At 31.1% G+C, this 24,604-nt stretch overlaps 1 protein-coding gene across 1 annotated transcript in view; it reads left to right on the plus strand.

The window, feature by feature from the left end:
- Positions 1–18,488, plus strand: part of PCDH10 (protocadherin 10) — a 39,306-nt gene extending 20,818 nt beyond the window's left edge. The window contains exon 5 of the mRNA XM_070415178.1: positions 17,725–18,488. Within this exon, the coding sequence (XP_070271279.1) occupies positions 17,725–17,744 (20 nt within the window). The 3' untranslated portion in view covers positions 17,745–18,488. The remainder of the gene's footprint in view (positions 1–17,724) is intronic.
- The last annotated feature ends 6,116 nt before the right edge of the window (positions 18,489–24,604 follow it).

Here is a 24,604-nt window from a genome sequence, read left to right on the forward strand (position 1 = left end):
TACAAACAAATGGTAAACTAGAAATTTTGTGAATAAAAATCAGAAGTTTGTTTCTGATTCTATAATTGGTACATTACATTTGACATTATATCACTTTATATTTATATATTATGCCTAGACGCATAACTGTATGTTTTGTCCTAGAAATACATTTTTAAGTCCAAGAATTGAAGAGATTATATATGAACTTCATTTCAATGAAACTTCTATAATCTGTACAACAGACTTATCTAAATTACCAATGACAGCTTTTGAGTCATTGAGTTCAACAAGTGTTTCTAAATGTTTTCTGCATTCTATTTTTATGATTCCATCACATGCACATTTGCACATATTTGCATCCTGTATACAGGCATTCTATTTTTAATTTAATTTAATTATACTTATTCATTACCAGAGAAAGACAATGATTATGTTTACCACAAGAGTGAGTTTATTTAACTAATAGCTATTTAATTATCTGAAGCTGTTAACATGACAATATGGTGCTTGATGATAAACAGATAAGAGACAGAATTTTAGTCTGCTCCTTTAATTTTTAAGGTACTGGTTGAATATTTGAGGACCATTTAATAATGCATAGGTAGCAAAATTAGCCATGACACTTCCGAAGAAATAGAGGTTTAGTGCCAGTGTTTATGTATTATGAGGAAGACATTATTTTTACTACTTGTAAAAATGTTGGAATCATTAGGGCTTCTTTCTCCTTTCAATGTTGGTATTAGCCAAAATTCTGCACTAGATCCCAATATTATAGGTAATATTGTTGGATATATCGTGGTATATTATATACATACTAGAAATATGACTTCAGTTTGTTATCAAGTGTTTCAAGTCTACTAACTATATTGCAGCTGAAAATTAGATAATGACTACATTATTTAATAAAAAGCATATTTGCAAATGTTTTTGTCAAAAATTTTAAGCACATGTTTTAGAAAAGAAAAGACCTAAAAATAGAAGTAATACATTAATCAAATCAATATCAAACATATATTTCCTGGATTAAATTTTGAATCACCCCAATTAAAGAAATAGCCAAAGTTGAGGAGTTCTCATATCATATTAAACATATCATTGGGTTTTGACTCAAAGTGCAGCACATAGTAGAAAGAAAATATTGAGTCAACAATGGCAACAGTAGATAAAGTGAATATAATAGGTTGTTTTGATGATGTATACTTGATGATGTATGTAAGATAAAATATTTCACATGCAGGCTTAATCAAAATGGTGGTAGGAATAGGTAGGAGAGTAAATGTTACAGTTTGACAGTTGCTATTATTTTATTCTTAGAAAATGTATAGAAAACTTGGAGACTGACCTTTAAAATTGGTATAAAATTCTTGCCCTGGCCAGTGTGATTCGGTTAGTTGGGCATGATTCCGGGCACTGAAAGGTGAAAGGTGGCCAGTTGGATTCCAGGTCAGGGCACGTGCCCTGGTTTCAGGCTACATCCCCAGTAGGGAGCATGCATAAGGCAGCTCTCACATTCATCTTTCTCCCTGTCTTTTCCTCTCTCTCTGAAAGTGAATAAAAATATTTTTAAAAATAAAAAACAAAATAAAATTAGTATAAAATTCTTGTACCTTTTTTTCACCATTAATAAACCTAATACCAGAACTAATCCCTTTGGAAGTCACAAATAGTGCTGTTTTAAGGTTTATTTGCCCCAGAATTAATTACTCGTCAGATGATTATATTGACATCATGAAATCTAGATATGTTTTGGTAGATATATCTTGATTTATCTTAACTTTTTTATTAAAACAATGACAATAGAGAACAATATTAGAATGATATTTAGTTCTAAATTATACTTTTTAAAGATTTTGAAAATAATTGAAAAACTTAAGTATGTACAAAACACGGAGAATAAACTCTCCATTTTCTCCAGTTTAAACAATGATCAATTCTTTGCCAAATTTGATTCATCCAAACGCTAACACAACTCCCCCTTCACTGAGATTTTTAAAGTAAATTCAGAGATCCTACTGTTTAATTATTAATATTTCAGCATATGCTTATTAAAGATAAAGTTTATTTTAGCATAACCACAATAACAATACTCTTCTTGATTTTTTCTATCCTTGTTATCCACATTACCACAATTTTCTCATAAATATTATTTATATTTAGTTAAGTTGTTGACTCATGATTAAAATAAGGTTCATAGATAGCAATTAACTTTTATTTTTAAACTTTTTATTAAAGAATACTATATATGTAGAAAAAGACAAAAATCATAGATGCATAACTCAAGAAATTTTCGCAAAATGAGAATGCCTGAATAATCACTGACCAAAATATTAAAAGGCACTATGTTCAGTAGCCCCAACAGTACTAAGTATCTCATTAAGCCCAGAATTTCACCCCCTTCTACTTGGCTACTACTACCCAAGCAATTACCACTATTCTGGCCTCTAACCAGAAATAGTTTTGGGGAGGGGGGTTTAAAATTTATATAATTTGACTAAATGAAATAGTGAGTATATTTGAGTTTCATTAAATTTTATTAGCCATTTATTCTCTCTGGTAATATAAGGAAGCAGTTAGCAGAGCCCATATGTACCAGCATATAAATTAAAAAGACAGTTTAGTTCAGATGAGTTCTCCTTGGATCTAATTTTTCTTATTATCTTTGGAGTTCTCAAGTCTAGTCTTTTAGAAATGTCTGCTCCTCGTCTTTATATCTTTCTTACTGTTTGAAACATAATATGATATTTAGTGCTATTTTATAGAAACAAATATTTCAATATGTTAACTTGAATACCAGATTATAACAAAAGTGTAGAGAAATTCAAATGTCTGTATTTCACATTTCTTTCAGCCTAGATTAGAGGATTGTGAGAAATTGGAGACTATGATGCTTAAAAGAGACGGAATACAGTAAAGAGATTAACATTTTGGGAAAGAGCATATCTGAAGAGAGTTTAAAAGGATTGAGGAAGGGAAAATTGAGAAGAAAAGGGGAGGGGATATAACAAATGTTAAGTTGTTAAACAAATACTACACAAGAGAGAGAGAGATCAATCTGTCTTTATTGAGAGCAAAGAAAAGAGAAAATGGATCTATAGTGCATCCTGAGAGATTGAAAGTACACATTATAGAAAATGTACTGCCCCCAGCGTTGGCATTTGCTACTGAGAGATGAGGAACATACACCTGTGCCCTGTGATGTGGAGAAATAGCACTTATTAGCCCTGCGATGTATTTCCCGTAGGACGCTCTTCCCAAAACTGGGGCTGCTAACGGAGTGAGGCTTAATTTTACCGGAGGACGAAGGAAAGGCAATTAAGAAAGCCTTGTGGGATTTTTTAAATTAATTAATTATTTTAATAGTTTGCAATCAAACATTTTTGTATTAGTTTCAAGGTGTACATCACAGTGGACAGGCATCCATATAGGTTACAAATGATCCCTCCCATAATTTAAGAGCCCATCTGGCACCATAGATAGTTGTTACAGCATTGTTAACTATATTCCCTATGCTGTGGTTCACATTCTGCAAGCCTATTTTGTAACTAACAATTAGTATTTCTTAATCCCACCACCAAGAAAGCCTTGGTTTTTATATATTTCTTTTCCTTCCTGTTTTTTTTTTTTTTTTTTTTTCCTGCCGAAGCGAGCACTCCTTCCTGTTTCTATGTGGATGACTTATCTTTCCTACTTTGGAATTTTGAAAATTAAAAAATTTGGTTTATTAAACCCTTTTTTCCCTTCACACCTTGAATTGCTGAGGATGATAAATGTCCAGGAACAAAAATGAAGAAATCGTAGTTTTAGAAGAAACTTGGGGAAATGTATAGAGTGCAAAAGCTGGGTATGAAATTGCTTATTGCATGTATAAGTAACAGATTTTGTCTATTAAAAGCATAGATTACAACTTGAAGGTGTAAGACTTGTAATCCATGATAACATTTATAAAAGAAAGACAGATGATTATAGATTTAAAAAGTGTAATTTTATTTGTTAAGTATTGCATCGTCCTTTTACTGTGTTGGTTTATTTCTCTTATAACAAGAATTTTCTACTGTTATTATATAATCCTCTGTGGAATTTTAAGAAAAATTTTGGTTTTTCTCAGATACTGTGAAATGGCTCACAATTAAGCAAAAATGAAACAGCCATCATTAATAATTCAAGGTCAATCTGCTTACTCTCCTTAAGCCTAAAAGTAATACATGCTTTCTTAATTATTTTGGAGGATATAATAAGCAGGATATATGATTATTATGTTTTGGTTGAAATTTTGGAGAGTAAATTAAAATGTAGTTAGTGTTAGCTTGGTAATGTGGAACTTTAAATTAATCGCTCAGCTAAAAATATAACAAAAGGGAAAATAATTGTTAGCTGAACATTAATGCTAAATTTAATAATAATAGTATTATACTACTGAGTGCCCATTTTATAGGCATGAGAAGATGAAATAAGACATAACCAATTTCACAAATACATAACCAGTGTTACAAAGTGATAGTTATTCTCATCATTCAAGGACCATGAAATAAGCCCTATGAATTTCAGGCTATAGTAAATAATTTTAGAATTAGATACATTAATATTTTTATTATGTAAATATATCTAATTTTATATAGGCAAAGGGGTTGTTTAGTATTAGACAACATAGTGCATTCTAACTTTTTTGAACCTGAATTAAGCTAAGGGTTTGGAAAATTTATATTTTCAAGTTATGTTTAATTTATATTATGGAATGGTGTGGAGATAATTATTTCTTAAATTATAACAGCAAAATATTGTTTCTTTTTTTATTTTTTTGATTCCTAATTTGCACTCAGGAATGAGGTAGCATATTTTAATTCCACAAAAATCTATCATTATCGTGCATTTACAGTATTAATATAGAAGTATATTTTAAAATGTTTAAGTACAACTATATTGTTTAACGGACTCAAAAAATATGGTCTATGATTGAAATTACTAGGAAAGGTAATTTTTAAGAAATTCAGGCTTACATTAGAATTTTTTTTTTTAGGAAATACGTGACATTGAAAAATTTAATTTTCACCTCTCACTTAAGCTTGCGCTTGAGTTCTGGAACATAATCTTTGGGAGCTTAAATTGTTTGCTTTGTAGGAATTTTTCACGGAAATTATGTTTCTATAATACCTATCAAAGGTGTGCTAATATATCTATTATGAAGGAACATTATTTGGGATTTAAATAAAAACACATAAGGTAGTTTACAAAGGGCATATTTTATTGCTTAAAAGTTAATTTTAAGTTCTTTTTTAATCTTTAAAGGTAACATTTCAGTAACTTTCTAATTTCAGAGGGATATCAATAGGTTCTATTACTCGTAGTACTAATGTTTATTGCAAAGCAGTGACATAGTAATTCAGAACTGAAAGTTTTTAACCAGCTGCCTTCGGTTGTTAAAAACTACTGACAGTGTGATCCGTATTAAAGTATACTCATTGTTGAGCATGCACAGTGGTCTTCAGGGTTGTTTGCCCTAGAACTTGGTTATGTAATTGTTCTCAAGGCTTACTGTATAGGAAAATGATCATGGCTCATGAACTCATCACACAGACTGATGTGAAAATATGATCACTATCCCTCAGGAGCATTAAAAATGCTCCTAGAGATATCCACCAGAAAATGAGAAATACTGGTTGAGCATAAAAAGGGCATGAGATCAACTTCATTATTAGTGATCACAGGTAGCCTCACTCATCCTCATTTAATCGAAGGATATTGCACCTCCTGCACAGATCAAAATACTCATCAGGCCATTTCAGTGTAACCTGCCCTGGTCGTCATAGAAACACGCAAAAGCATTTTAAATTCTTGACATCCCCTGCCTCAAACCTCATGCAAACCACCAGCCCTCCTTTAAGGTAATTTTGAAAAATATGACTAAAGCGACCTCAGGCGTATTACAGTACTAGTGAAAAGTTTTCAACTCCTTTTATGATGTACATGAACCTGCTTCTCAGTTGGACTGTGATGTCCATAGTAAATATTTGGAAAACACTCTCGTCATTATTTTCAGGCTAAGTTTTCCTAAGCATCACTAATTTTACTTATTTTGACTTTATGATATTGGAACTTTTAATTTCAGAAGAAAATGTCATGTACTTCCTTTTGGACTTGTAGCCTACTACAGAAGTACAGGAATGGGCTTTACTACGGCCCTCATGTCAGAGAAGTGATGTGGTGCAGTTAGGACCTCCGGTTACGGGTTCCGTCTACCAGGGTTCCAACAACGATCCACTCAGTTACCAGCTGCGTGACCTCGGTCATTTCTTTAACCTTCCTGTAACTCATTTTCCTCATCGGCGACATACATCCTCAGAAGCTCATTGTGAAGATTAAATTATTTAACGTATTTAATTCCATGAGTATCTGGACCAAAGGAAGCACTCATTAAGTGTTCAAGGCAACCATCTACGTATTCAGTTAAAATTGGAACAATGACATCAGCCTGATATGGAGAAAATTAAAATTCTGGGCTAAAATAGAACTAATCACGCTCTCTTTTATACTCCCAGGGGAAAAAAAAATCATACTCCAAATGCTCTTTTCAAAATATATCACTATTTTACATCTGCAGTATATATTCTTTCACATAATGCATGTTTAAAAGAACAGTATCCATAGTCAGCCCCCTCCTTTTTTTTTTTTTTATCAGTGAAACCAATGGAATAGATAGAATACAACCAAAGGTGTAATGCCTAGAAAGATCGTTTTATTTGTTTTATGATGATGTTAGTCATAAAGCTCGGTGATACATTTTTAATTTTATATTCTCATTATTTTACTTCTGCATTTACAATGAGTGATGACACTTGCTTATGTACAATAAACAGTAAATGCAAGCTGACAAAAAATACTCTTTTTTGGAACAACAGGTTTTTATTTTAGTATTAGAAGCAGCACATTGTATAATGATTGTAGAAAAATTTAAAAAAATTATAACTTCAGATCAAAATTTTTAAAGTGATACAAATGGCCATATTCAATTTGACTTAATCTATATTTGTACAATTTTACTGGCCTATTAGTGGAAATTCTGGTCTATGTGAACAGAAGCTCAGATATCTTCTTCCTCCTTTTTCTTCAATAAAATTATATTATCTGATAAACCTGGTAGTCACAGTCAGCCTTATATTTATATTTTTTAAACTTTGTCTTTCAAAGTCAGATAAAACTAGCAAATGATGTCAAAAGCCCATTTAAGAAATGCCTAAAAAACTGCCCAAATATTACTTTCTGATAAAGTTTATCCACTAGACTCTGTGCAATTCTCATGATGTTTTGATTCTGCGTGTCTTCTATATTCTGCCTTTCATGTCAGTTTCTTCCAACTATGGAAGAAATAAAGTTTTAAATCAAACTTGTTGTTTTTTATTTGACATATCTGTGAATAAAGTGACAATGTCTTTTCTTCTTTTTTAGCTTTTCAAAAAGGTATTTTTACCGAGTGCTTCCCATGTCCCCAGCATATTCTTTACAGGCTCACATTTAATTTTGACAATAATTTCTTCAGGCAGTTATTGGTGTCCCCATTTTAGAAATGAGAAACCTGATTGAGGGAAGTTAGGATAAGCAGCTAGAAAATGGTGAAACTGAGATATAAACCCGTCTCTTATTCTCCGTCCCTGTCAGCCTGCCTATTGCAACATCACTATTAAAGTGGAGAATATGTTACTTTATATTCTGCTATTTTAAATTAACACTGTGTGATAGAATTATCATTTTTAAAAATTTTAATTATTATTACACTTATTGGGGTGACACTGGTTCATAAGATTATATAGGTTTCAAGTGCACATATTGCATTGTGTGCCCACCACCCAAAGTCAAGTCGTCTTCTGTCACCGTATGTCAACTGTATGAAGCATTTTCTCTGTTTATCAAAATATGCTTGTTTTCAATAATTCCATGTACTTTTAAGTTTTTCTATCTCATTCAATGAGTAAAATATTTACTTTACTAGAATAAGATGTCTCTGATTATCTTTGGGAAAGATCTATTAGAGGGCAGTCAAGGTAGAACTTACAAAAGTCTACTTTGAAGCCAAAATTGGAGCACTACCTCATGGTTTTAAGTGATGGAGAAGAAGGACCCTATGGGGTACAGAGTTGCCTGAACAGAAGTGTGGAATTAGAGAGAAAATTAACATGGTAAAGTGAAGATTCTAGATTGCCAAATCTATAAAACAAATATAAGGGGAATAGTAGAACTTAAAGTTTGAAAGTTATGTTTTGGATAGATTAAGACATGTTTTGAATAATAATACCAACAGTAAGTAGTTGGTATTACCAACTGTTAAGAACTTGTTATGAATCTGGCAATATTTAAGAACTTTTCATATACTAATCCATTTCAACCTTACAATAACCAAATGAAATAGGTATTGTTACTATCTGAATTTTACAGATTATTGAATTAAGAAAAGAGAGAAGTTGACCATGGTCTCATGGCCAGTAAGGGAGAGCCAGGCTTTCATTTGAGGCCATCGGATTCTAGAGTAAGCATTTGTAACCAATTCACTACTTGAATCCCAGGCTAAAGAAACTGAACACTATTCAGAAAGAAGTCAGTAAATACTAGTTGTATGGAGTTATATTTTTGTTTTTGTTTTATAGTAGAGTATTGCAGTTGGCAGACTTTGTGGTCATAAAGGCCTGGTACACAATGAAAATGAAAGGATTATTATTAAAGAAATTTTGAAAAAATATCTATAGTATTAGAAATCTAAGCGTAGCAAAAAAAAGGTGAAGAAAGCAGTTATCAAGAATGATTCTCAGACTGGATGATTGGGAGAAGATTGTATTCCCAATGCTATTACTATTACTTCTACTACCAACACTGCTACTACTGTTACTACTACTAACAACAATAATAAAGTTTATGTGCTGGGAAGGAATCAGTTTTGAAAGGAAAAAGTGTACTTTCTTTTTTAAATTAAGAACCTTGGCAGTAAAAGGAGGCATGAAGATAACTGAAAATACTAGTAGATTGACATAGATAATAGATGATAGATAGATAGATAGATTAGATAGATAGATAGATAGATAGCAGGGGTTATTTATTTTGGGATAGGAAAGTCTTGATCAAATATACCTGACCTTTAATCACTAGAAATATGTTATTTTGAATGCCATAATTAAAATCATCACCGTGTCTTAACCATTTCTGTGAGTTGCAGACCAGATGTTTCATAGGGTGAGATTTACTTGTGTGTCTCTCTGTGAAAGAATTAACAGGAAAGCAATATTTTATTTTTTAAGGAGTTTCAGTTTCACAGTTATAAAATGAATTTAACATAAGTTTATGATCAATAGCTGCCTAATTTTTTCTTTGTTAAAATTTTCGGGGAAAATCTTCCATATTTTTCTCTAGGTTTTTGTTTTTGTTTTTAATGCAGTTGTCACTACCCAGGGCTTGAGATAATGGGATAGAATCACTCAGTTCCCCGAGCAGCTCATTTTACCACTTTTTTTCCCCTTCACAATTATCCTTAGAATTGAATTATCAGCCACAAACACCCAGACAGTCATTTTGAGTGCCAAATGTTTTGCTAAATTTGGAAGGTTTAGGGTGTTGAAATGCAAACTATTTCCAGATATGTAAAGTATAAACCCTGGAACCACTTCTGGGCTCTGTGAGAAGACTCACGTATATTATCTCTTGTGTTCCCCTGCCTAGCTTATTACCAAAATCAGCAAGGATCCCAATCCTTTTGCATCGGGCTTTTCTGTCAAATAATTAGAGTATTTTTTTGTATCTATAGACACTTGACTTCCTTATTGCCTTTAAAATTTTCGAGAAGCATTCTCGAAATTATGTGCCACAATACTGTTTCCATTTTTACTTGTTTTAAAAGTTTTAATTTATTTTTAAATTTAAAATCTGCCTACAAGTTTTGCTTTATGTCATTCAGTAATTGTCAGCTTCTTGATACACCCATGTTCCAGGCCCTTGTACTTACACACATTCTAATCTCCCTGGGGAATGCTCCTCACCACTCTGCTTGGCCCTCTCTCACTCATCATTCAAGATTTTACCTTTTACCTTTGAGAATCCTCCCCACACAAAGAGAATATGCGTTCTTCTGGTAACTTCTTTTAGATTTTTTATACAGGATTGCTGTTTTAAAATATCTTGTAAAACAATTGTTTATCTGATGGACTGTTAAATCTTTTAGAGAGAATCCCTGTGTATTCATTTCAGAGTCTCAAGTCCCAGAACGCTGTCTGGAGCAAAATAAACACCCATAAACACTTACAGACAACATCAATGAATCCGTAAATGAAACATCCTGAAACTAAGGAAGCAAGTGCATTTTTTTTCTTTTTAGTAATCTAGGCATCTTCCTGACTTATACAAACTAGTGTAATTATAGTAATCTCTGAATGACACAACAAAACAAACAACACCCAAAACCTAACCATCTCTGCTCCTAACATACTCCACCCTGATTTCATCATCTTTCAACCTTCCGTGATTTCCATGTTCTTTTTATTCTGACCTTGGCCTTAGTTCTTTTATTTTTATTTTTTTGTAATTGATCACTTTCTCTTTAACAACTCCTTAAGCCTCATATTTCACCATCACTGACTGCTAATTTCACCAATCGATGTCTGTTCAATTGTCTGTCACATATAATTTACAAACATATATGTAAACATTAAGTAGGTATATGGTAATCTTAACCATGAACATAAAAGGGATCATTTGTAGATACTGATCATGGGCAGGAAGTTGTTGATAAGGGTAGCTATGGCTAGAGGCAGTTTATCTGATTTCCCTTTAGGTTCTTGGCTTTATATGTAACAGTTTTTAAGTGTAAGGTGTTTTTACTCATCATGATTATCCAATAAGTTATTTCAATGTTTTTTTCTTAGATATGTATGTTTTTTTTAAGGCTTCATGGTATCTAATGAGAATCTAAGATACTTTTCAAAAATAATGATACAAAATGTTGGTTATTTTGGTAATACCTTCATTATAATATATGTAGGTGGGTTTGTATTTTGTCATATTTTGATAATGATATAGATATTTTATATATAAAAAATACATTGCCAATACTATTTAACCAGAATCTTTTACTAGCCCCAACAAAGGTTGATTACTTAAAATTTTAACTTTTTCCTAGATTTATTATATTTTTCATAGATAGTTCATATATAACATAATGAATAATCTTATTTTATTATGTGATTAAATGTTTACAGTAATTAAGATGAAGCCAATCAAACACAAAGTTTAAAGTTCTGGAATGTAATAGAAATATTTAAGGATCTAAATCTCGTCATTTAATTAGAACATAACTAAAGTGATTTTAAACCTTAACAAGCATGATATAATCTTATTTCAACAATTCAGCACTTTTGTGATGGTTTTTAAAACTGAATTTGATTCACTGCCTATCCCTGTTCAAATCTCTAATTATCAGATGTTATGTTAACTTTAAAGCTAAGAAGTTTCTAGGATATTGCTAAAATTGAAATGTACATGTAGGGCTAGAGTTTAGAATAAATGATTTAAAATTATGTTTACTATGCAAAGAAGAGTGAACATTTTATCTAGCATGTTATATTTATCTCACAAAGCAAATAGTTCACTCCACACAAGGTTAAAATTTAAAAATAATTTAAGTAACAGTTAAAAATAAGACACTGGGGGGTAGGGGAGGCTGGAGGATTGTCAAGGGGGGGAGGAGACATATGTAATACTCTTTGTAATACTTTAAGCAATAAAAAAATATATATAAAAACAAAACAAAACAAAAAAACAAAAAAATGTATTCATGTATGATATTTAAGCAATAAGTCATTGAATATAAATTTACATTTTAGATAATTTTATTTCTTTATCTCCTTTCGAACTCTGACATTTTATTTTAAAATAGTTTTGGTAGAAATATGCATGAAATTTATTACAGGAACTATAGTGTTACAAAATAATTAGAAAATATAGTGCAACGTTTTCCTAGAAAACAGGTAACATTCGCCTCAGTGGCAACTAGCATGCCACCTGTGGTGTTGCCTTGAGGACAGGTGGCCAGTTTTAACAAATATTGTACATAACACCAAAATATTGTATGGGGCATACATATACTAACAAATTAGTCCTTATTTACCTGAAATTGAAATGCAACTGGCCACCCTGTATTTTATCTGGCAACCTTTCTCAAGGTGTTATTGAAGCCTGTATGGTCACGGTTTCTAACCTGCTTCAGTGTGGGAGTGTTTTTCTCAATACAGAAAAACAGTGGTCAGCTTTTACTTCTCAGTGTGTCAGCATGTCAGCATCCACTGAGCCAGCAATTCCTGTTTTAAATCTGTTTGTTTTGACATAGAAGTGACTGTAGTATGTTCGGGGAAATCAGATCAAGTATATGAAATAAAGAGCCACGCTTTTGCACACAGTTTCTAAGTCGTTTATGTTGCGTGTGTCTTTTTAGAAAATAAACGTATAAATTACAAGTATTTTATGTGCCAACCAAGAAGATTTTCCATTTGTTTTTGTGGCTTTACTGCCTAAGTTTTTGGTTAAATTATTTTGAAACATTATCCCTGTTTAAAAGGCTATTAGTAGTTAATAAATTAGATACATGGCTATGTCGTTTTCAAAGGAGGGTTTTACATACTTGTTTTTTATGGTTCAATGCTAGAATTCATGCTTGGTTTTCATACTAGTTAGTTAACTCGTAGTTGGTCTGATATTGTAATACAATGATGTCATTTGTTGCAAATAGATCAATATAGGTGCAACATCCCTATACTTATAGGAATAATCAATCCCATTCAGGAATCTTCCTTGCCTCCTGCTTTGAAAATTAATGTTAATTTCAATCTTACAGGAAGTAAATAATTTAATCTCCTTATAATGTTGTTTTGAAGTAAAATACTTGCAATACAAGTATCTAAATGTCAATAAATATTATCAGCTCCATAATTAACAAAGGAAAAAGTTAGGAGCAATTATAAGGAACATATGGCTATCATGTTAGAATCTTAGATACTAACTTAAATAAAAGTATCTTTGTCACTATTAAAGTAACATATAACTTTATTATACTTAGAATGAATTGTCTCCAAAAGAAATTACAAGGGTACACCTTTGCTATGTGAAAGATATGATTTCAGATGGTTCTGGAACAAATCAGAGCTTAGTAAATTATGGTGCAGAATCTCAGAAAATTTTTCTATGCTATTATAAAATGGAGAGCAATATATATTAAAGTTTTATTTCCTAGATATATGCCAAAGTAGGAGTGCAGCATCTACAAATTAATCCAGTTTCCAATTTTGATTTTAAGATACTATGAAGTAAGGAGGTTATGTTTAGCAAAGAGAATCTGGTATAGTGGCCAAAGTGTTCTAGATAGGGCTACATCCTATTATTTATTTTTCCCCTTAGGAAAAAAAAATGTTAAGCTTCTAAAGCACAATTTTTAACATTTCTAGAAATGTTTGGAATAGATCCCTTCAATATATAGAATTCTATACAAGTGAATTATCATAGTAAGTTTTGTAAACCAATAATTTAAGAGTTTAATATTTTTAGTGTTTAAGAAAGATATTGCCAATTCTCATGCCTCGATGGAAAAGTAATGCATGATTACTGTGTCTTTGGAAATCTTACTCAAATCAATTCAGATAATGATAATAATCAAAATGTATTGTCTCATTAAAGGAGTTGATACACTATCACTGGTTTTTGTGGCAGAGTTCAACGCACTCTTAATTAATATAATTATTTAGAGAGAAATAATTTTAAACTGAACAAAATTGAGTTACTATAATTACACGATCCTGTTAAAAGTACTGGTGGCGGTCGGCATGGCCACAGTAATTCAGAGTAGATATTTCCTTTTGAACCAGTTGTAAATGAAGCATTGCCTTTGTGGGTAGGTAGTTTTTTACATTACACACACAAACACACACACACACACACACACACACAGGAATTTATAAAAGCCTGTGGGTCCTCTATTTAGTAGGAACCCCGTGATGTTTCTGTCTTTCAGTTATGATCTGCTTTTTCACAGGGAACAGAGAGCAGATGTTTCTGACTTCTCCAAGGGGTAATGGGCTTAAACTCGTGTATGCCAGATTCGCCTCAGATATAAAGAAGTGTCCTGATGGGAGGCTCATTAAAATTTGGATGAGCTCCGGAGTCCGTTACTGATCTCAGCCCCTGAAGTGTTTCACTGTGGTGGAGAGTCTCAGTCACCTGGGATGTTTGAAGGCCGTTCTTTCTTTCAGTTGCAGAAATGGATTAGATCATCTCACAAGTTTTATTTATTGCTTTAGCTTCTAGTTTATACTGTCAAAAAGTATAAAGGCTCTTTGGCTTCCTGCTATGCAAGCATAGGAATGTGAATATTCAAATTATTAAATTGTCATCGCACTATATTGCACAGAATTATTTTCCCAGGCTATCATGTTACTATACATGATATAAAAAGGATATCAGAACTGAAAATCGTACAATTGTTTTGCAACATACATGTTTACACTCATTCTTCTTGTCATTCATCAGGATGTATAAAAGTTCCATAATTTAATATCATACTTTACAAATTATCAAAGGCAATAAGAGGATTCCACAATATAAAGCAACATATGCATCATGAAACTTTCATTAAAATTATATATAATGTTAGATGTATATGTAATATACATACTAAATATACACACATATATATGCTAAATTATAAGAAGGTATGCATTTGAATATCTCTTTTCCACAGAGTGATTTTTACCTGTAGTTCACATAGTAAGATAAATGTCTTAAAATGTAGCATTTCTTTGACTCACTATGAAGAATATATGCAGTGAATGAATAAACAGGTAAAAAGGAATACTAACAGTCTCTTTCTTATTACTTTGGATTCGACCAAAAAGAAAATCTTTCATCCACATCAAGTGACCAGTTCTCCACATATGTTGATGAATAGCCAGAGGAAAATGCATTTGTGAAATTCTCCTACTAGGCTTGGTTAATTCCAAAACATGTAGAATATATTAGAAAGCAGAGAAACTCAAAATAGTTGACCCACTCTTTGCAGCCTGAAATGTGTCAGCAAAGGCACAGTCATCATAGCTAACACTGTGGAATAACTGTCCGAGGCATGGACTCTAAAATATAATAACATTGATTTAAAAACAATAATATTTCTGTGTTACTTGTCCATTATGAACTCATACAGTCCCAAAACAATAATGGTTACTCAATATTCAAACCCACTCCTTAAAAACCTTGAAAGAAAATGTGTGTGAATGTTGCTTTAGTAATAATATCACATTTCATTTTCTCTAGTTTATCTGACAGTACTTCACCTTTGGCAAATCAGCTTCCGTAATGAAGGAAATCCCCTTCCCCATTCTAATTTGTACTGACCTGTTTAGATGTAGCTTCCTGAATTAACAAAGTGGTCGGAGGAGGTAAATTTAATAAAAGGTGATTATATTTTTCAGACAACTACTGGAATAAAAGCAGCACACAGTAACCCTAAGCAGTAATTAACATATGCCATTTAAGCTTATGTTTACTAGTATATTTAAGATATTGAGTATAATGCTAAACTTCTGTCTTCTTATAATTGTGAACCACTTTAATGACATAATTTCTTTTTGTATTCTAAGTCAAATGAACATAGGACACTGATGCTAGTAATTTTTCTCCTAAGTAATCTTTCTTTTTTTTAAATTTCTTTATTGGTTAAGGTATTACAAATATGTCCTCATCCCGCCCCCATTAAGTAATCTTTCCATCTAATTAGAAATATTTTACAGATTTAAAATTGTGTTTGGTTGATTCGTTTCAGCATTTATACCAAGATGTAGCTTTTCAGTATATTTATTTAGTTCCTTTTTCCTTGAACTACTAGAATGATTTTTCCTATAAAACAGTATTTTCTCACATACTATTTAAAGAAAAAACTTCAACCTGTAAGTAATAGCTCTAACTTATTTTGAAAAGAGCAATAGTCGTTCTAGGGTGATATTTCCTGGGTTGTCTGGGAAAGTATAAGATTATATCTTGTATAATTGTTAAGGTGTTCTCTTTCACTCACACAATTGTTCAGTTTGCAGTATAAGTTAATTGGTCACTGTAATTATTGGTTTCAGTTTATTTTATAAACCTGAATTTCTATGGTGGTTCACTATTCTAATCCACCAAATTATTTTCAATTCTGATTGGCATAAACAAAATATATTTGAATCATTTTATACTCATTTATCATGAAACAGGGAATTGAATTCAAGGTCGAGAAAAAATAGGATTTGATTCTTTTAAAAGATTCTTTTTTAAAAGTTCCCATTTGCTAGTAGAATATTCTCTGTATGTAGCATTATGACCAGGTAAGTTATAATAGCTACCATGTGGTCCCATGTTGCAGCTGACTCACTTCATAATTCATGATATTATATGATATGAAACAAAATATGTTCTGATTATTTTCAATACTGGTTATTACACAGGACATGCATCTATCTCTTCATTTGCACTTTAATTTCTGGCTAAGATGGTAACTGACTTCCACAATTTTAATTTCTATGATTCTGCTAAAAGGTGAACCGGTGAAGGAATGTTTGACAGTCTGTTTTGAAACTGAGTTTGTGAGTAAAAATAAATAAGAAAAGCAGGAGAAACAAATTAGGAAAAATATATAACTAGATAATCTACTTGAAATGAGTGGAAATTCCTTCACTGATTAGCATATTCTTACATTTTTAAAAAAGATAAAAGCCAACAATTCATCATATTAAAACAATTCAGTTATGCTATTTAGTTAAGTTCTTAATTTTTAATGATATACACATATGTGATTTTTATCACAATTGGACAAAATCTTGATTTTCAGCACATTTTTATCACACATCCATCATGAGCCAGATACTGACCTAAAGGATGCGAATTACTGTTCTCATTGTGCTCATGGTCAAATATGACAGAGTTTAAGGATAGATGGGAAAAATAGCCTTTATCATTATAAATGTATATAATACTTAATAGCATAAAATCTGGATGATCGAGTCTGAACATAACTTAATACATTTTGTAAGGCTGGATCAAATCTGATAATATCTTTTCCTCTCCTTTGCCTTTTCCTCATTATGAGAAAGCTCTTTTATTTCAGGGAATAAGTTTATGTATTTAAAAAAAATTGTAGGCCATAAAAAGATTTGGTTTTCATATATTTTTAAAATAATATAAAATAAACCAGAACATATGAATCATCCTTTACTTCTTTGACTACATAAACACTTTCTGGTACAGTATTTTCTATTATATATTGACTTACTATATATAACTTAGAGTTTATTAAATTATATATATATAACAAGTTGTTCATAGATAGTCTAATATAAGAGCCACACATTTTTTAATATTCTGATTGTGTGTGAATAGTGAAATAGGGGTTGATTTATACATGATTTTAAAAAGTTAATCTCACATAATTGGCGGCTGGTTTGTAAAGTATACATTCCCCATGCAAAACCAATTTGTGAAATGTGAAAACTGTCATCTGCAGAAAGCCCAACAACAGAACGACTGTGATCATTAGAAAACCAAGGTAACACTGAAATATTTTGACATCGGGGGGGGGGGGGGGTCTCTATGGGGATACAAGTCATTTCCATTGTATTTGCGTCTGTTACAGTAATGTTCAATTTTAAACACCCAAAGTCAGGCTCATTTTCTTAGAGTATTTTTTTTTCTTTTTCACAGCACGGAAAAGGATATGCTAGTCAATTCTACAGGACTTCCCTGAAGCAGCATGATTTGCACAAAGTCGACCAACAAAAGCATCAACTTTTCAACTTCATTATCTTGGCCATCCAGTTAGTTGTGTGTAACTGAGTATTAGATTGCCTCCGCAGTCATCCTGGCCAATCATAGGACCTCCTTGCTCTCAGCAGGCCTGAGAAATGAGTTGAAATGTGCAGAACTGTAGAAACTTTAGGCAACTGATTTTGCCTCTCCGATCAGTGTGTGCCTGTTTACAGCACTATATATCTTACTCTCTCCAAATGTCACTGAGCCCTTTAGATGTTTATATTCACCACGAGAAGCCAGTCATAAGGATAAAGGAAATTTGTGCATTATAAATGCAATATCACTGTTTTAAACTTGACTGTTTTATATTATTTTTGTGTGATCAAGTGTTCCCCAAACTATTCCAACTTTACAAGAAAGATTGTGATTATGTTCTTTTCACCTGTGGGTTACAAAAAAAATGTTGTATTCTGAAGACCCACAAGTTATCAAAGACATTCTGTAGTTTATACACCGTGTTGCAAAGTGTTTACTGTACTATTTCAAAGCTTCTAAATAAATATAAAATATATATATTATATTATATAATTTTCCTAAAATGTGGTACAACTCAGTTGGTTTTTAAATGGATTCATACAGTCCACATCATACAATAAAGTAAAAAGGTAATTCAGGGTCCCAAAGATGAACTTACTAATAAAAAAAAATAAGCATTAGTAGTTTCCTCCCAGTTTTCATCTTATTCAACCCTGTTTTTCCTTGTTTAAAAGAAAAAGAAGCTCTAAGCTACAAAAATTTTGTCTAGAACTTGTACTGAATTTTCAATGCCAAAGATATAGCTGTCGATGTTATCAGAGAACCACTGAACATGTACTATCAAAATACCTAACAATCTACATTATTTCGATTCTATTTCTATGGCTTTGAATTTAGAATCATTTAAAGCTTTTATAAAGACTCTATACATTCATCTGTATTTGTTGTTAGAAGAAAAACACTGGGTGTCTGTACATTTTGTGGTGTAAAATATGTTATTGAAGATGACTATTTTAAGAAGTCCTCAATCATAGAACTCACACAGAATTTTATTTTACTTAGTTTTGCATAGTTTTGTGACTTCAAATAACACATGCATATAAAATCTATTTATAACTCTATATGAACATATAGAGATATATAAATCTCTGAACTGGTAATGAATAACTATAACATATAAAGAACCTCTAAATTTAAAGCAAATTTAATAAATTTGGAGATAGAAACATGGTACATTATTGGTTCAGTATTATCCTATGTGTGAAAATTTTATAGCTTAAGTGTAGTCAGTGTTATATTAATGAGAAAATTCTTCATGTGTCAGCCTTGAAAACTGAAACTTGTCATTTACTTTATGTCAAAAAGGTTAATTACTAAATTCAGTAGGATTCATTTTTCCTCTACATATATCACGTTTTCTTCTGTTTATTGCTTATTGAAACACAATTGAGAGAGAGAAAAATTAGAGGATGTGAGATAACCTTCTAAACAAAAAACAGAATTGTCACAGATTCCCGTTAAACACACACACACACACACACACACACACACACACACACACAACCTTCAACATTATAGCTAAAGCTTTGCCCAATCTAAATTACAGGCCCACTTTGAAAGATTTCCCTTAATTTTTAACTGATCTTATTTTCAATAATAGTTTGAGATATGCTATGTTAATGTATACATAAATGTTTTCCAACTCATTTTATGTTATTTAAATGGGAATATTTTCCTTAGTTTAACATTAAAATGCATACATATCTTTATAGGTCCTTGATGTGAATAGTTGAGTGATATCTTAGTATCACTTATTTGTCTGTCATTGAATTAAATATTTATGTCATAATCACAATCAGTTTATATAACAAAATAATGTGTTCATTGTTCTAGTCTTTTAGGGACCCTTTAAAAATATAAAGTTATTTCATCAAATATGAAACAAAAAGCACATATATTCACTAAGTGCAGCCGTAAAAATTTATCAAAAATTTGGCATTACTACATTAATATTTGGAATGATGGGCTATTTTAGTAAGAATAGGTTTCTATATAATTTAGCTTAAAAAGTGTGTTTGTTACAATTGCTTTTTTAAAAAGAAAATTATTTTTTGTTGAATCACCCTGTTTTAATTAAAAACTTTCATTTATCATTTTACAATTATGGGAAAAACCCACATCCATCTGTCTTATTATGTGTGTTGAAAATAAGGTTATACCCACTTTATATATAATGGCTATATTAATTCATTTGACTTATTTTTTTCTTTAATTATTAAGCCCTTTATATCATTGTATGTAATCTCCTTTGAACCAGCTTCTTATATCATATATTTGTGCATTAGTTTTTAAATATATCGTATTAATCAGTAATACTAATTTTCATTTTATTATAAGGCTACAGAAACAAAAACAACAAAACTTTTACCTAATTGTGAGACAAATAGAATTATTTAAACATGACATTCTAACTGATTAGGTTATTAATCAACTACTACATCCGGAATAAATCAGAAATTACAACAGAATAAGGTATGATTTTAGTACATTGGCTAAAATGTCACATGTTAATGAAGGGGACTATTTAATAGAAAATGCAACCAACCAATAATTGAAGGTTTCCAAATAAGCATTTATTAGATTTACATGCAAAGAATTGTACAATAGTTTTTCTATTTACTTTAGTCATCCTAATATCAAATTTTCATAATTTTATATATATCAAATAAATAACATCCAAATTATAACACAGTATTTCATCAATAATTTATTTCAGAAAAGAATAATTATGATATTTACTCCTTGTTAACATAGTTTTAGAGTAGTAAAAAGTCAAAATATTTTCCTGTGGAAACAGTGTCTTAATGTTTCAATGGTATGTCAAATGACAATTTCTAGAAATATTTCAGCCACATGTAAAATTCTAATTTGTAACTGTGAATATAATTATGTGAAATCATTTTAAGTCAAATATTTAAATATCACAAAGGAATTACTTTACAGATATAGTGATGTCTGTTTCATTAAAAGTGAATCATCTCTTTGGGGGAGTATTAAGGAAATATGTATATTTTATTTTATGAAGATATTAAATGCAATGCCTTTATCAAACATTGCAAATTAAGTAATATAGAAGAGTTCAATATCCTAATTACTCGTTCTCCTGTTTTATTTCTTAGTAGTGTTATAATTTACTATCAGATCTTTTATAATGGAGACACCCTGTTGCTTCTCCAATAAGAAGATTAAAACAAAACAAAACACCTCCAAGTTCTCAACATAAACTTCAATAACTGTGCATTTTACTGAATCTTTTTATCTTGCAGAAGTTACTTACTGGAATAAAGTTCATCCTTAACACAATTACTCAGTCAAAATTTTTCAAATGTTAAGAAAGATATAAAAAAGTATTCAAGTTACTGACTACTTATAACACAGATATTGGTCACTGCCCATGATTTTTCTCTCCCCCTCACATTTCTACGTGTTCCTTTACTATCTGAGGAACTAAAAAAATACTTAAAACATTGGTATACTTGATGATTTTTCTGAAAATCTTATATATTTCATATTGCAATTTCTTTACCTTTTTCAACTCCAATTTTGTAGTGATAAAGGCTTTGCACTTAACATCCTTTTTATGTTCATTTTTAACAAGGAAAAACAGAAAATGACAAAATTCCATATTTTTATGCCATGGAGTAGTAAAATTATTTTATATATTGTTAACACTTCAAGGAATAGCCCTCTGCCAAGTCAAACAAAATGCTTAGACAGTAATTTGTGAAACTACTGTTCAGTAGAGTATTTTTTTTCTAAAAATTGGAGTAGATTTTAGATGATGGCATTCTGTGAGAATGCAGGTAGATGGGTGCCATCAGAGTATTGCAGGCAATAATATGACTAAAATTCTAATACCTTCAGTGTGCATGCGTGTATTTCTAATCACTGTTATTTTCAAGTATTTGTAAAGTTAGAAAACTGGCTTTTATTTCTTGAAAACTTGTCACATGTGTAGTTTGAAGTTTTACACTCCAGATGTTTTTGAGTTGCGTGAAAATATTGCATTAATGATGCAAAATGTTTCTAAATTTTCACATGAGACTCAAAAGCTTCTGAACAATAGAACTCAGACGTCCAATTCATCCATTCATCCTTGAGCTGAAAGTAAGCAGGGAATTTCTGCTCTAAACACATTTTTGAGACAGTTATCTGTGAGTGAAAACAGGGTATTATAACAAAAGATGAGTTTAAATCTTAACTATAGTGTTTGTTACTGTGAATGCTATAAAATACATAAGTAAAATGAGTGTAAATGTAATATATTATTTTATACTGCTGTATACATATGAAATAAATAAAACTAGGATACATATTATACCAATTTTCCATGCATGGATCTTCCACTGACGTCGGTGGGATCTTAGAATAAAAATCAGTGGCAAAATATAGCCTAACGTTTGAAAGCAACTTATGCTGATTTAGTAATTTTAGTTTTAATAAACAGGTCTAAAGGGACATCTGTTCAAAACTGAGTCTCATTTGAAGCAACATATGCTAGGTTTAAAGGATTTCACTATATTTATAGTTTTGAAAGTAGACATCTAGTTCCATATGGTTCTCATGATACCCACAATGAATATTTTAAACATATATATATATATATATATATATATATCATACTTGATGTTATATTTTCCTTTTAACTTTTTTGATTTGTAAGACAGAGGGTCTACAAGGATTAATGCAGAGGTTATACCTAGAATATGAGTGCCTTCAAAAAATAAAAGAAAAAACATTTTATGTAAAATTTTAGAAACAAATTATTTCATACTTAGTTGATGGGAACATAAGAAAAAATAAAATTTATTTGAGTATTATTTTCCTGAGAAAAAATACAAATTAAGGTATAGGTTTTTTAAATGTAAAAATAATCTGAGTGAACTTATATTAATTTACATTCTGAAATAGCTGAAAGGTAACAGAAGAAATATTGTGCTTTTCAATTCTATGTGTGGTTTGTAAAATTTTCTTAAGTTCAAACTACACATATCTGGATAGAGGTTAACTTTATGAAGCAACAAAGGAAAAGACTAGGTATTTCTCTTGCTTTGAACAACTAATAAAACCAACGTTAAGATGGAAAATAACTACTATCAGAAATGATTGTTCTCAATGACACATTAATGGTTATAATTATAAGTCACTTTGGTTCCCCTGTAGACGTGTACCGCCTGCCCCTTACATTTACTCTTCTTGGGAATCATCATGAACTCTTCTAATTAACCAAGATTTTGAATTTTCAAAGGTACAATTAAATTTTATCAGATTACAAATGTATTAAAGTCCAACAGCGATGGGATGTAATAATGCATTCTAGTTAGTTTTGGGAACTAAGGAAATTATAGAAAAATATTAAATAACACATTATAAAATAATTAAGTGATCAAAATTTGTGGTCAAAACCAACAGGAGAGTCATGAGAACAAATTAATATTTTAAGAAAATAACATAAAAGCAAAAGAAAAATGTAGAATAAAATAGTATTAAAAGATAATTTATGGTAGAAGCAAATAAAGCTTTTCTCAGATATATGTGTCAAATAGGTCACAACGTGAAATATATTTCTTACTGTGAATCATTTCCCCAAATGTTTGAAAAGCACGGCACCATGTGATCTCTATTTCAAATTAAACTTATTTAATGCTGTGGAAAGACAGGAAAGATCTTTTCAAAAAGTCACTTCTCATCTGAATCTGAATCTTTACCTTTTTAAAATATGGAGAAGTGCACTTGTAGAATGTTTGTGGGAATTAGGTGAACTGACTCGCATGAAATGCATAACACAGTGCTAACACACGATAAGTGGTATATTATATTATTAACATTATTTTCCATGACTTTACCACTATCCTTGGTTACCAGGAGTATGGAAAATGGTCTACAAATAGGAAAAATTCTTTTTCAAAATTGCAGACTGCCTTAGAGTAGTATGTAAGCAGTGCTGATCTGAAAATGATAGGCTTGACATTGGTATGCACTGCTCAGCTCAGTTCACCTTTGCCTCTCTACTTATTATTGGCGTGGAGTCCAGGAAATAAAACTCACAGTCACCGAGTTCTAGTCATCTCCCTCGTCTCCCCCCTTTCCCTACTATTGAAACATATACATGTATGATTGCACCAGGACATATTGATCTGAATTTTTCCTTTGACCCCAATGTGCTTTCCCATGCAAATAAATGTTTGCTGGACTTAGTGCATATGACTTATATTATAAAATTTAGTTTGGGCAGTATTCTGTATCTGCTCAATAGAATTGGATTTTAAAAAATGATTCTCATTGCAGAATTCTTGACGTTCTCATTTCTTAGCTCAGCAGATCAGACCTTGTTCTCTAGAGCCGTCCCTTTGGCTGTTCAAAAATTTAAAATGTTTTCTCTTTTCTCTTTAATTAATTGAAAGTTTTATTTCTTCGTCTTGAAATCTAGATTTTTAAATTCATTAGCTAAAATGAGTTAGTTCATATTAATCTGTGACTAAGTCAATGTTTCTCGGGAGCATTTATATTTTAAAGGACATGTATTAATTCATGTAAAAACTTCTATTGAGAATATTGGAAGGATAAAGATACTTTTTGTTTTATGTCTTTTTACTTCTGTCCTCTTTGACAGCTGTTGATAATCATTAGGTAACTCCTCAACCAATCTTCCTGGGAGTAAGGAACATTTAATTAGCTGCGCTATTCCCTGAACCGGAACACAATACCCAACCCTTTCGTCCTCTTATCAGTGAGA

The sequence above is a fragment of the Myotis yumanensis genome, unplaced genomic scaffold, assembly GCF_028538775.1.
Source record: "Myotis yumanensis isolate MYYU_CA2020_CCGP unplaced genomic scaffold, mMyoYum1.0.hap1 SCAF_5, whole genome shotgun sequence".
NCBI lineage: Eukaryota > Metazoa > Chordata > Mammalia > Chiroptera > Vespertilionidae > Myotis > Myotis yumanensis.